The sequence below is a fragment of the Pseudorca crassidens genome, chromosome 11, assembly GCF_039906515.1.
Source record: "Pseudorca crassidens isolate mPseCra1 chromosome 11, mPseCra1.hap1, whole genome shotgun sequence".
Lineage (NCBI taxonomy): Eukaryota > Metazoa > Chordata > Mammalia > Artiodactyla > Delphinidae > Pseudorca > Pseudorca crassidens.
The window spans coordinates 10,034,411-10,047,753 of NC_090306.1; the positions used below are offsets into that span (position 1 = coordinate 10,034,411).

The window sequence follows — 13,343 nt, forward strand, 5'->3', positions numbered from 1 at the left end:
CCAGGGCTGCTGGTTTCCGCCACAGAACCAAGCTCTTTTCTGACCCGGGTCTTCACACAGCCAACTTCTGCCCATTCTCCGGGCCTCAGGTTCTCAGAGAGCCATCTCCTCGCCCCCTCTGCCCCCGGCCTAAGCTATGTTCTCCCTGTAATTGTCTCTCATGGTACTGGCTTCCTCTCAGTCATAGTACTTATCGCCATTCGTAATACTACGCTATTCATAACTTGCTTCATGTCTGTCTCGCCCACTAGATTGCAAGGTCTTTGAAGTCAAGAATCTTATTGGGTTTGTTCACTATTTTATACGCAGCTCTGTGGAAACAACTGGCCAGGAACAGCCCTTGAGAAGGATATAACCAGCGGACTCCAGGGCCCTTGATATCAAGTGTCAGTGTTGCTTATTCTGTACTATGATGCCCGTGGAGACGCAGAGATGAGATGACCAGAGGAAATTATCAGAGAAGCTGAGTCCACCTAACTGGAGGGCAACCAGGAGGCATGTGTGGAGTGTATACGCATTCCTGGGGGATAAACATTCAGAGGGACTGGGTTTCCTGAGGTCAAGTAGTCTGGGTGCTTGGACCATGGCACTGGTACGAAGAGGTGCAGTGAAAGAACTTGAGAACATTTGGATTACAGGAAGCAAGGAGTGTGACCTTAGAAAAGGAAAGTCTTATTAATTATAAAAAGGTCTCCCACCTGTTTAAAAAAATTTTTTTTTCTAAACGATTTTATTCTTCTCTCATAATGTGATAGTCATTCATTTATGAATTCAAGTTTATCCAACAAACGTCTGGGGCAATGTGCTTTGCATCAGATAGGGCTAAAAAAGATACAGAAATCTCACTTTTGTTGTGGCCATGCCAGCGTGGCTTGTGGGATCTTAGTTCCCAACCAGGGACTGAACCCAGGCCCACAGCAGTGAGAGTGTGGAGTCCTAACCACTGGGCCGCCAGGGAACTCCTTCACTTCTAATCTTAAAGAACTCAGCATTTAGTGTGGGAGTTTTAATATGGTAAGCATATATTCAAATCATTACAACACACAGCTGCCTATGATAAGTTCTCTAAGAAGGGCAGAAAAATTAGGTGTTCTAATAGTATGTCGGTTACACAATCAGCAGTACCCTAATTTATTGACTTTCAGAACATTACTTAGGACTTAACCAGTGAACTAGAAGTGCAGAACCAAAAAGACTCAACCAGGGCTTCCCTGGTGGTGCAGTGGTTAAGAATCCGCCTGCCAATGCAGGGGGCACGGGTTCGAGCCCTGGTCCGGGAAGATCCCACGTGCCGTGGAGCAACTAAGCCCATGAGCCACAACTACTGAAGCCCGCGCACCCAGAGCCCGTGCTCCGCAGCAAGAGGAGCCGCCCCGCAGGGAGAGGCCCGCGCACAGCAACGGAGAGTAGCCCCCGCTCGCCGCAACTAGAGAAAGCCCGCCTGCAGCAACGAAGACCCAACACAGCCAAAAATAAATAAAAATAACTTAAAAAAAAGTCTAAAAAAAAAGAAAAGGACTCAACCAGGGGTGTAATCCAAATATTAACAAATCAGTACACGTCCTGGCCAATCAGAACGTGTCTGACTAATCAGCTAGGACTCCCAACCAATTAGAACAAATGTTGGCCAAATATCAGCCACACTCAAACATTGAACACCTATCATGAATCGTCTTTTTAAAAAAATAAATTTATTTATTTATTTAGGGGGGCTGTGTTGCTGTGTGCAGGCTTCCTCTAGTTGCAGCGAGCGGGGGTTACTCTTCCTTGCGGTGCGCGGGCTTCTCATTGTGGTGGTTTCTCTTGTTGTGGAGCACAGGCTCTAGAGCGCAGGCTCAGTAGTTGTGGCGCACAGGCTTAGTTGCTACGGGGCATGTGGGGTCTTCCCGGACCAGGGCTTGAACCTGTGTCCGCTGCATTGGCAGGCGGATTCTTAACCACTGCGCCAGCAGGGAAGTCCATCTTGAAGGGGTTTTTAGTCTGGTTAGTATGCTATAAGTGAAGCAGGGATTACAGATAGTTTTAAAATTTTAGGCTGAATCAAATTGTTAGATAGTGGCTCCCGGGAAAGCTGGGTTAAGGATTCTGAAGCTGTGTGTAGGCTCACGGTGCAGGGTGTGTGATTGACATGTGCCACGGATGAAGAAAGGCCAGATTGTAGCACACGTGCCGTGTTCTTTCTTATGATTAAACAAACGTGCATTCAAATCCTCCTTCAAGCGCTTAGCAACCCTGTGCCTTTGGGCAAGTGGCTTATTCTATCCATGCTCACATATCCTCATTGTAAGAATCGGGTGGTAATACCCACCTTGTAGGATAGTTGTAAGTATAAACCAACATTGTGTGAGAATTCCCTTGTATGAAGTGACAGCTTCCATGAACAGATTTTGCCCACTGTAGGATGGGGGTGAGATTCCAGCCTCCTGTGGAGGCGAAAGGCAGCAGGAGGCAGGAAAGAGAAGCGGGGAAAGCCTGAAAGTGGGACAGACCCAAGAGGGTCCTTGTGGAGGAAGACATAGTGGTGGAGTGGAAGCAGAGGCCTGGGAGAAGAGACGCGCCTCACGGGTTTTTTTGGTGAAATGCTATGCGCCCTGTGGCCCCTTCTCTCTCCCCCTCGAATCTTCAGGAAAACTACACAAGTCACAATATGCTTGGTCCACTGGATTGTATTTTGGAAGCTGGTGAAGGGCTGGGTTTTGGATCAAGTTTGGCAAGGGTCCAAAACAGTGTCTTCTCTGTAGGTGATACGTGCTCAGTAAATGGAACACATGGGAACAAACTATGATGAGGGCCTAGAGGAAGGAGGGCTACAGTGGCCTGGGTAAGTCTGTCCTTAATTACACTGTCATTCATTCATTTTTTTTTTCAACATCTTTATTGGAGTATAATTGCTTTACAATGGTGTGTTATTTTATGCTTTCTAACAAAGTGAATCAGTTATACATATACATATGTTCCCATATCTCTTCATTCATTCTTAAATATACATTCCAGCCAGAGACTTGTTAAGCAGCATTTGTTTCAATCTCAGGGCCCAGAGGACGTTTTATAGTCTAGGCTAGACTAGTCTAGCAAGTTTCATAGACTGGAAGTCTGTATGAGTCTCATCTGGATGAGCCCTTGTGTTTTATTAGAGGATGCTCTGGGAACATAAACCCGTTTGTCTTCGTGATAAGCCGTGCAACTCCTGGTGGTAGAGTCAGGTTCTCAGTGATGAGACGTGAATATGACACTTGTACCTGCCCTGTTCGAACTTTCTGATCCAAATGCAAGGCTGATGTCACAGGATCCTTGACATTTGCATCTCACCCCCAAATCTTTGCTGAGCTCCTCTCTTGCTTTTCTCCGTCTCCCTGCTGTCATTGCTATTTGCTACAGTATTTTCATTTTGCTTTTTGATCTCATACGTATTGCTCCTTGATTCAGTCTCTTTGGCACCCCTGTAGCAGAGGGTACTGCTCTGAGCCTGAGGTGGGTCTACCAGTGAATTCAGACTTGTCCAGGCCCTGCTGACTGATACAGGAATGGCCACCCTTGGAGGGGCTGAGGAGCCTCCCGGGAGAGCTTAACTTTTAGACGCATGGCAAGTCCTAACTCAGGACAACAAGCTCAGCTCAGGAGCAGATCTTTGGTCCCTAGAAGAGAAGGCAGTTCCAAGTAGAGCAGAGCCTGAAGTTCCTCCCCTTCACCAAGAACTTAGGTCTGTATCCTATAAATATGTGGGGTGACCAGTGTAGCAGAGACTGGCTTGATGCTCACCAAACTGTTTCCTTTTCTTCCTGGGCCCATACCTCCCTGGCACACATATTTTGTGTCTAAGTTCTGGCCAGATAAGTGTGGGTAGAAGTCACATATACCACCTCCAGCCTGGCCCATAAAACTTCCTGCATGATCAGGAGATGCTGTGCGGGAGTTGAAGGCCCTGGGATGAAGATGCGCCAGGCAGAAGGAGCTGGGCCCCTGAATGAACTGGAGGAATAGAGAGTCTCAGGGCTGCCTGTCCCTGCCCTCGCCTTGACCGTGACATGAGCAGAAACGAACTCTTATTCTTTAAAACCACTGAACTTTTGAGGTTGTTGATAACTGCAATAACCTTGCCCCGATTGACTCACTGGGTAAAAATAAATAGCACTGTTTCATGAAAATACTGCATTTGACCTTGAAGAATAGGCAGCACAGCATTTATTTTTCTAATCAAGTGTAACATCAAAAGAAGAAAGAGGGGCTTCCCTGGTGGCGCAGTGGTTGAGAGTCCGCCTGCTGATGCAGGGGACGTGGGTTCGTGCCCCGGTCTGGGAGGATCCCACGTGCCGCGGAGCGGCTGGGCCCGTGAGCCATGGCCGCTGGGCCTGCGCGTCCGGAGCCTGTCCTCCGCAATGGGGGAGGCCACGGCAGTGAGAGGCCCACGTACCACAAAAAAAAAAAAAAAAAAAAGAAGAAAGAGACAGTCTTCCCCAGCTGTCACTGCACTGAACAGCTCTGACATTTCAACAGCACTCAAATATGAAGTGGCAGTGACTGGTGGGAGATACAGGAAGAAGTAACGGTTTTTGAAAGGAGGCAGAAATGCCCATGAGGCTTGGCGGTTATGGCAGTGCTGGGAGGGAGGGATGGCAGCTGTTGTGCACACAGTGGTACTTGTTCCAAGAGGAAGTGGTAAAAGCTAGTGGGAGGGCAGGACCAGCAGAAGAGGCCACGGTGTCTAGGGAATGGGAAGTACCAGGTGATCAGATTTGCTTATGAGCCCATGTAGGACATTTGGAGATTTTTGAGCAATACTTGGGGCATCACAAAGGTTATAAGAACCAGTAAATATGGCTTCCCACCACGAACCTTGGAAGGTTAGGGAAGAACAATCCCACTGCAGATCCTTGTAGGGAGAAGAGGCTCTTCTGGCTTCAGCTGTGATCTTCAGATACAGAGTTTCTTCTCTTCATGGCAGGCACAGTGGTCAGGCAGGGTAGGCTGTCCACAGGCTTGTCTCCCCAGCCCACCCTTGTTTCACTCCTCTGGGAGGTAAGCCAAGTTGGGAAGTCAGGAAGCCTGGGCGTCCTCAGCGGGTGTCTGTGCAACAAGGCACTCAGTCAGCCAGGAGACTAGAGAGGATGTGACAGCTTTTCTTAGGTTAAAGGCTAGGATTCTGATTTGTTTGGTGGCCGCTTTGAATTTTTTCCTTTAATTGAAGAAAAGGACATTAAATGTGAGAATCACTGTTTTAAGCTGTGGTCCCCGTGTTAAAATGGAAAAAGAAATGTGGGGGGGGATGGGAGAGATTTCCGGAGGGGGCCACAGTGTCAAAGAGGAGGAAAGGTCAGGGAGCCAGAGGGAGGGATTCCTGGCACCTGCTTCCCCCTGAAAATCATTTATTTGGGCAAAACTGGAGTGATGATTGGGGGGGGGGGGGAAAGGAAATGCCATAAAGATTAGGCATAGGGCTTCCCTGGTGGCGCAGTGGTTGAGAGTCCGCCTGCCGATGCAGGGGACACGGGTTCGTGCCCCGGTCCGGGAAGATCCCACATGCCGCGGAGCGGCTGGGCCCGTGAGCCATGGCCGCTGAGCCTGCGCGTCCGGAGCCTGTGCTCTGCAAGGGGAGAGGCCACAAAGATTAGGCATAAAAAGGGGCTAGAGATATCACATCTAGGGGATGCATATACCTTTACACGTTTATGTGCACACATGTAAGTGTGTGTACCCACACGGGTGCTTTGGGTGATGATACAGTTTGCAGCAAAGTTTTAATCAGACTTTGTACAATTTTATTTTACTTTCGTCACATAAGAAGGGACTTTCCCTAAGAAAAGTGGACAGATTTTTCTCCTTTCCTTCTCTCCTGCGTAACCTGGCTGTTTCAGTCCACCTGCACCCTCTCCTAGAAGCCCAAGTTTCTATCCTACAGCAAAAACGGATCCTACTCACCTTAAAGGTTATTTTTCTCAGGCTTCATATCTCAAGAATGTGTTCCAGTTAGCTAATCTGATTTCAGGCAAGCCTCTACTGGTTTATTGTGACCTGTAATGGTGCTTCTCTTAGATGACCTCATAGATGTAAAATGTGTTTTTAATCATACCTCCAGAGAAGTACCAAACAGTAGAAGTCTCAGGTATTGTAGTATGCAGAAAGAATAGACAAATAAATTACTAACCCATTAAAGTGTTATTAAATTTATTATTAAGTTATTAAATTGTCAAAAATAATAAATTGTTAATAAAAAGAAGTGCTAACACTTATAAAACACGAGGTGCCACACACTGTTCTAAGTGCTTTGCATGTGTCCATTTAATTCTCGAGACTACCCTGTGGAATAGCAACTATTTCATCCCCAATTTGCAGATGAGGAAATCGAGGCAGAGAGAGATTAAGCAACTAGCCCTAGATCTGGCAGCTAGGAAATGGTGGAGTCCATTTGAACTCATGTGGCCTGGCTCCAGAAATCTGCGGCTCAGTCGGAGTGAGTGACATTTTTGCATGGGGGGAAGGGTGGTGAGGGTCGCTGTTAGAATCTCTGGGACTGTAACCGTGGCACTGTCCTAGGACAGTTTCTCACGGGAATGAAGCGGTCCAAGTGACAGGTATCTTAGAACTTTTGTTTGACACTGAGAAGTCACATCACCTTTACAGATCTCAGTTTTCTCTTTAGTAAAACAAGGAGCCTCTAAGGTCCGTTTCAGTTCTAAGATGAATAGTATCTTCAGCATTCCTGGAGTAAAATGCCGATCTCCTGGTGCCTGTGGGGAAGAAGCAGGTCTGTTCTTGCTTCCTTAGACCCTTCAAGCTAGAAGCTGCGGGGTAGGGTGCTGTGTGGATTACCTGGAAAGAACTGGTAACCAGAGATGAGGCTTAGAGCTCCAGGAAACCTCGACTTTTACCTAAGAAACATAGAGAAACGCATTTACTAGGTGCCTACTGTGTGCTGCGTGTTTTAAACAGATTATATAATATCCTCACAATGCGCTCATGAAGTAGGCGGTACTGTCTCCATTTAAAAAATAAAGCGGAAGCTTAGCCAGACTGAGTGCCTTGCCCAAGATGGCCCAGCGAGTGATGGATGCGGGCAGGATTCAAATCCCGTCCGACTCCAAAGCCCACGCGCATTTCACAACCCGGCCCTCCTTTACTATTATCTCATTCCATGCTCACTGCAAACCTATGCGGTGTATTATTTCCCCATTTCACTGAGGAGGAGAGTGAGGCTCCGAGTGGTGAAGTGACCTGCCCAATAAGGGGTCTGTCCCCGAGGGGGCGGAGTAGAGCGGGAGGAGTGCCACGTGGGCGCGGACGCCGCAGCCCGGCCCCTCCTCCCGGCCCTGCCTCGCGGTCCGGCTCCCACCTTTCCAGGTCCTGACCCCGCGCACCCCGACTGCGAACTACACTTCCCGGCAGGACGTGAGAGCGCGCACGCGCAGCGGGGCCTCCGCCATGGCGACCGTGCTGTCCAGGGCGCTCAAGCTCCCGGGTAAGAAACCGCAGCCCCGCGACCACCCCGCCCCCGCCGGGCCTGGGGAGATGGGGAGGCGAGACTGCGGGGGCGAAGCCGATCGGGGTCTGGCCCCAACCCGGGCGCAGCTGCCGGCGCGGGGGGGCGAGGCGGTGCAGCCCCCGCGGGCTGGGGTCCACGCGCCACCAGGGGGCAAATGAGGCGTTCGGCGGGTTGGGGGTCGTCGGCGCTGGGCGAGCCTGGGAAACACGGAGGGAGGGACGCGGGAGGCGCGTGTGGATGGTGGCTTGGCGCTGCGGCGGCGGCGAATGTCAGGGCGCGCGTCGCCACTGTCCCCAGGGGAGGGCGGTGAGGTTAGCATCCTTTCCCGAGCTACGCGAAGGAGGTACCGCAGGGTCTCCAACTCCTTCCGTCTTGGGCTGGACCTGGGCGGGGTAAGGGAGCGGCAGGATGGCGAGTGACCCCTTGGAGCAGCCTCTCCACTTAATGACAACATTGATGCTGCCTTGAGGTAGGTGGGACAGGCATTTCCCCTCCTAAAAAATGCGTTATTTGGCAAATTGACCTGTCCAGGGTCGCACAAGCAGTATTGGAAAAGCTTGGACTTGAATATGGGGGGGGGGTCTTCTGACTCTAGATCCTGGGCTTATGGTTCCACTTGTTCGGCCTCTGGCTCTGGAGCCTAAGCATTTATGAGGGAAATTATTTGGCACCTGCAAGTTGCAGATAATGGATGGAATATTCTTTCAGGAGGCACTCGTGGTGATGTCAACTTCTAGAGCTAATTCAGTACTTTGGGCAGCAGCTCCAAGTTTTTTGTTTTTGTTTTTCCTCTTAAACCTCCAGCATGGGACTGTGCTACTAGAAACGTGCTATTTTAATAAAAGTATATTTATTCTGCCCAAATAAATTTTAGACGTTAAGGCTTTAGAAAAATTTATGGTTTAACCTAAATAAGTTTTAAATATTAAGCTATAAACATTTGTTTGTTGGTAACTTAAGGTGTTAGTGGGAAAAACAGTTGTTTTGCCCGCTTGGGTAGAAAGTGCTAGTTGGGTGTCTGGCGGACATCCAGCATAAGGCTTCAGGGGGATTACCGGGTCCTGTTTCTCAAGGAGTTTCCAGTCTGCTACATTGTGCCACGGATGACACTGGGCTGGCTATGAATTTTCATTTCTGTTCCCAGATTTCATGACCTCAGACACCTTTTTTTTTTTTTTTCCCGCATGTGCCCATTAGAACATCGGAAGGAACACTGATAATATCTCTCTTGGAATGTGTATGTAACATTGGAATGAAGTGGGGGACACGTCCCTCTGCCTGCAGCATTGACTTTGAAGAGAGTAGCCTTATGTATCCTTAGTGTAGGATGATATCCTCCCAAGGGGTAATGGGGTGTCAGACATATTTAGCTTTATTTCTTGTTTTCTTTTACATTCCTTGCCCCCCTGCTTCCCCTCCTGCATAGGTAATTGTCATTCTCAAAGGCTGGGAATCCTGCTTTCGAAACTCTTGAGCTCTTTTGCATGTGGAGGCTTTGGTATTATTACTCCTGGAGTATTCAGTTGCAGTAACTTGGTCAGCCGACAGGGAAGGGAAGCACAGTCTGGTCGTTGGGCCTGTGTTTGGGTGGCAGCAGGGCCCTCAGCGCTCAGGAGCGTTTGATACTTTTAGGCCCAGGTACAAAGGCCATATGGTCTTTTATGTGACGTGGGTTTTTTGTTTTTTGCTTGTGCTTTTGCTTTTCTCCCTCCTGCCCTTTTCTCCCCTCCACCCCAAATACAATTTTTAGGTAGAAGTTGCTTTCTTAGAGCTCTTTTTGGATACCCTGTAATTGGATCTGTGAAGCTACTGTCCTGTTCGGGCTACTGTATCATGTTACCTTAGTTAACATTCTCGCTATTTTTTTTAAATTGAGTATCATTGACCTATAACATTATACTAGTTTCAGGTATACAACCTCACGATTTGATATTTGTAGATGTTGTAAAATGATCACCACAATGGCATCCTCGCTATTTTTACGTGTAGGGACGCAGAGTAGAATGGTGGCGACGAGCATGCGACAGACTTGGGTTAGATCCACTCTTTATCAGATTAGTTACTTATTCTCTTTAAGCTTTAGTTTCTTCGTACGTAATAATAACGTTATTGTGGAACATTCACTGTATGCCACGCAGTAGGGTTATCTGGCGTCGTAAAAGAGATGGATGTCCTTAAGAAGTCTGTTGACCTTGGACATGTGTTAAGTATTCAGTAAGTGTTAATTAACCATTCTTATCTTCATCATTAGCACCATGATCTTTACAAATGTGTCACCTTGAGGAAGACCTGATGTAATGTGCATATGACAGATGTCCATCAACCTGGTGAAGAAAGAACAGTTGCTGGGGATGTATTTCAGTCTCGTACCCTGTCACCAAGCTCAAGATGGAAAGATGTTTGGTCCACAGGCATAGAATGAGGTTAATTAGTAACAGAAGGGCAGTGTGACAGTCATAAAGCAGGGGGTGGGGCAACTTATCTCTTAAGAATATATATTTTTAGTCCATTTAAAAGTTTAAAGGTCAGGGCTTCCCTGGTGGCTTAGTGGTTGAGAGTCCACCTGCCGATGCAGGGGACACGGGTTCATGTCCCGGTCCGGGAAGATCCCACATGCCGCGGAGCGGCTAGACCCGTGAGCCATGGCCGTTGAGCCTGCGCGTCTGGAGCCTGTGCTCCGCAACGGGAGAGGCCACAGCAGTGAGAGGCCCGCGTACCACAAAAAAAAAAAAAAAAAAAAAAAGTTTAAAGGTCAAACACTGAAGGGAATATAAGAGCGTAATGTTATTGTAATGGTTTGTTTCATTATATGTAACTTGGAAAGATTATGTGGCCCTGGATAAACTAGTTCATGATGCGAATGATTTCCCTTTAGTTGCAGCAGAGTGTGTAGGATAGTCTGTGTGAAGTGTAGTGCATGTCATAGAGTAGTATGTATTATAGTGTGTTTTCCTGAAAACACTTGGGGGTGGTACAGTTGCGTGTCTTTCCTACCGATGTTTTCCTCTGTCCCATTTTGGGAATGCTGTTTACCTAGTAACCCCAGTCTTCCTATAAGGAAGAGTGACAGCCATGGAGAGCTCACTTCTGTTGATTTACTCTGAAGTCAGTGTCCCCTCTTTATCCTTTGGAAGCCTTTCATGGGCTAAAAATGTGAGTGGCAGCTGAAATCAGCAGACAAGGGGGTGGGAAAGTTGAAGCAAGGATTTGGTGTCTACCCCTCAGCCTGAGTATAATTTTAGGCAAGTCAGCGTACTGTCTACCTCTTCTTCTGTGAATAGACAGAAAAAAAAATATTTACTTAGGACTTCTCTAATTAAAACTTGCAGTCTGTAATAATTAAGCTGGGGCTTGTCTTTGCACTTTCTGGAAACATATATATTAATAGTGTTAAAGTCAGTATGTATCCTCCTCTGTAATTTGGGCACGAACACGTGGCAGTCTGCTGCGGTCCCTTAAAGAAAGCCTCTGCGGTCTTGCATGCGTGCCTCTGCGCAAGAGGTGTCGTGTGGGGTCTGGCATGCGTGCCTCTTGCAAGAGGTGTGCGGTCTTGCATGCGTGCCTCTTGCAAGAGGTGTCGTGTGGGGTCAGTTCTTGGACTTCGCGGCCCCTCTTCTTTCTCTGAGGATTCTTCTATTTTGCCGCACTGCCGTTTAGAAACGTACGTTACTGTGGAGAAGGCAGCCTGACTTTTGTCCCATCATTAGTGACTTGATTCTTTTCCCCTTGGCCTGCCTGCTCATGGGATTCCTTCTTTGTCCTTGAAGTTCGGTGCCTTTACTAGGATATGTTTCAATATGGATTATTCTTTTATTTATTTATTTATTTATTTTGCGGTACGCGGGCCTCTCACTGCTGTGGCCTCTCCCGTTGCGGAGCACAGGCTCCGGACGCGCAGGCTCAGCGGCCATTGCTCACGGGCCCAGCCGACCCGTGGCATGTGGGATCCTCCCGGACCGGGGCTCGAACCCGTGTCCCCTGCATCGGCAGGCGGACTCTCAACCACTGCGCCACCAGGGAAGCCCTTAAATGTCATTTTTGGTTCCATTTTCTTTTCTGGTCTCTCCTTTAGTTATGCATATATTGGATCACTTTTGTTCTTTTTTTTTGTGGTACGCGGGCCTCTCACTGTTGTGGCCTCTCCCGTTGCGGAGCACAGGCTCCGGACGCGCAGGCTCAGCAGCCATGGCTCACGGGCCCAGCCGCTCCGCGGCATGTGGGATCCTCTCGGACCGGGGCAGGAACCCGTGTCCCCTGCATCAGCAGGCAGACTCTCAACCACTGCGCCACCAGGGAGGCCCCACTTTTGTTCTTTATATCTGTCCCTTTCTCTCTAGTCCTTTTAAAAGCTTTGATCTTTCCCATGGGAAGCACAGAGATAGTTAGTCCAGGCTTCAGGCCAGACTGCCTGGGTTTGAATCCTTGTACTATCACTTACTTGCTGTTTAACTATGGGCCAGGTACTTAAACTTCCAAACCTCAGTTTCCTCATCTTTAAAATGGAGATAATACTGTGTCTGCCTTTAAGAGTTGCTATGAAGATTTTCTGAGCTAAGACAGTAAAAGGGTTTGGAAGAGAGCATAGTAAGCGCTCAAAACTGCCAGCCACTGTTGTTATTTCCGTTTCATCCTGCTTGATTTTCACAGTCTATCCTTTAAGTCTCTGACGCTGTTTTTAGCCATGTCGGTTCTTTTTGCTGATCCCAGTAAGGATATCCTTTCTAAAACTGTTTTTTTTTAATTAATTAAGGCTCTGCCAGGTCTTAGTTGAGGCACACGGGACTTCGCTGCGGCGTGCACGTGGGATAGAGTTCCCCGACCAGGGATTGAACCCGGGCCCCCTGCATTGGGAGCACGGAGTCTTATGCACTGGACCACTAGGGAAGTCCCTAAAATCGCTTTATTTTCTTCCATCGTTTTCCTGAGCTCTCCTTGTTTACTTTTTATCTTCTCTATTGCATTGTCATTTCTTCTTAGAAATACTATATTTTTCTTATGAGCCCTTATTTCAGAGAAGACTATTTCTTGAATTTCTTGGATCCCAGGGGGAAGTGTAGGTTCATTATCTCTTCCGTTTCGTGGTAGAATTTGTCCAGCATTCGTTCTGTAGCCGGCTTCGTCCGCTAGGTTTTGTTGTAACTTCTTTCTTAGGTATTTGTAGAGCTTTGCAGTAGCTTGTGGACCAGGTACTAATGATGGCTCCTCTCTGATTCCTCTTCATATCTAGATGGGTGGCTGCTTTAAAGCCAGCTGTTGGCTGACCCGTGGGCAGGAGCTGAGTGAGCTGGGGCAGCTGGAGGCTGGAACTAATTTAGGCTGTCAACTCAGATCCCTTTCCCATCAGTGCTCTTCCTTTGCGGATGTTTCTCTCCTGGCTGGCGTTTGCCACAGGGCCTTAGAGTGCTGACTAGTGTTTACTTCTCTTCGCTTCTTGTGCCAGTTATCAATTTATTGCCCCTGAGCTGCACATTCAGTTTTGTTGCCTGATCTGTGAAAGTGGATCCGGACCCTTTAAATACCAAGTTTGTCCTTCCTGGGATACAGTTTCCCCATCCTAGGATACCTTTTGGATTTCTCTTCCCATATTTGTATTTACTCTCCTATCACTGTCTAATAATTCTTTATATGAAACTGCCCTCTTTGAATTACCGTCTGCTTTCGGTCTCCCTGTTGGACCCACACTGTCCAAAACATCCTCCTCTCGAGAACTGACGGTACTCCATCAGCGCTTGTTCTAACCTGCCGTGCTGCCAGCCTGCTTCTTAAAAGGAGAGAAGCTTGTGCTTTTTCTCCTTCAGTCTTAACCTCGCCTTTGACCCCGTGGTGTTGAATGGGGCTCATTGGTGCTTCTGGGACCCCAGACTTT

At 48.1% G+C, this 13,343-nt stretch overlaps 1 protein-coding gene across 1 annotated transcript in view; it reads left to right on the top strand.

Moving 5' to 3' along the window:
* The first annotated feature begins 7,298 nt into the window (after positions 1-7,298).
* Positions 7,299-13,343, top strand: part of FAM234B (family with sequence similarity 234 member B) — a 36,067-nt gene continuing 30,022 nt past the window's right edge. The window contains exon 1 of the mRNA XM_067695740.1: positions 7,299-7,453. Within this exon, the coding sequence (XP_067551841.1) occupies positions 7,417-7,453 (37 nt within the window). The 5' untranslated portion in view covers positions 7,299-7,416. The remainder of the gene's footprint in view (positions 7,454-13,343) is intronic.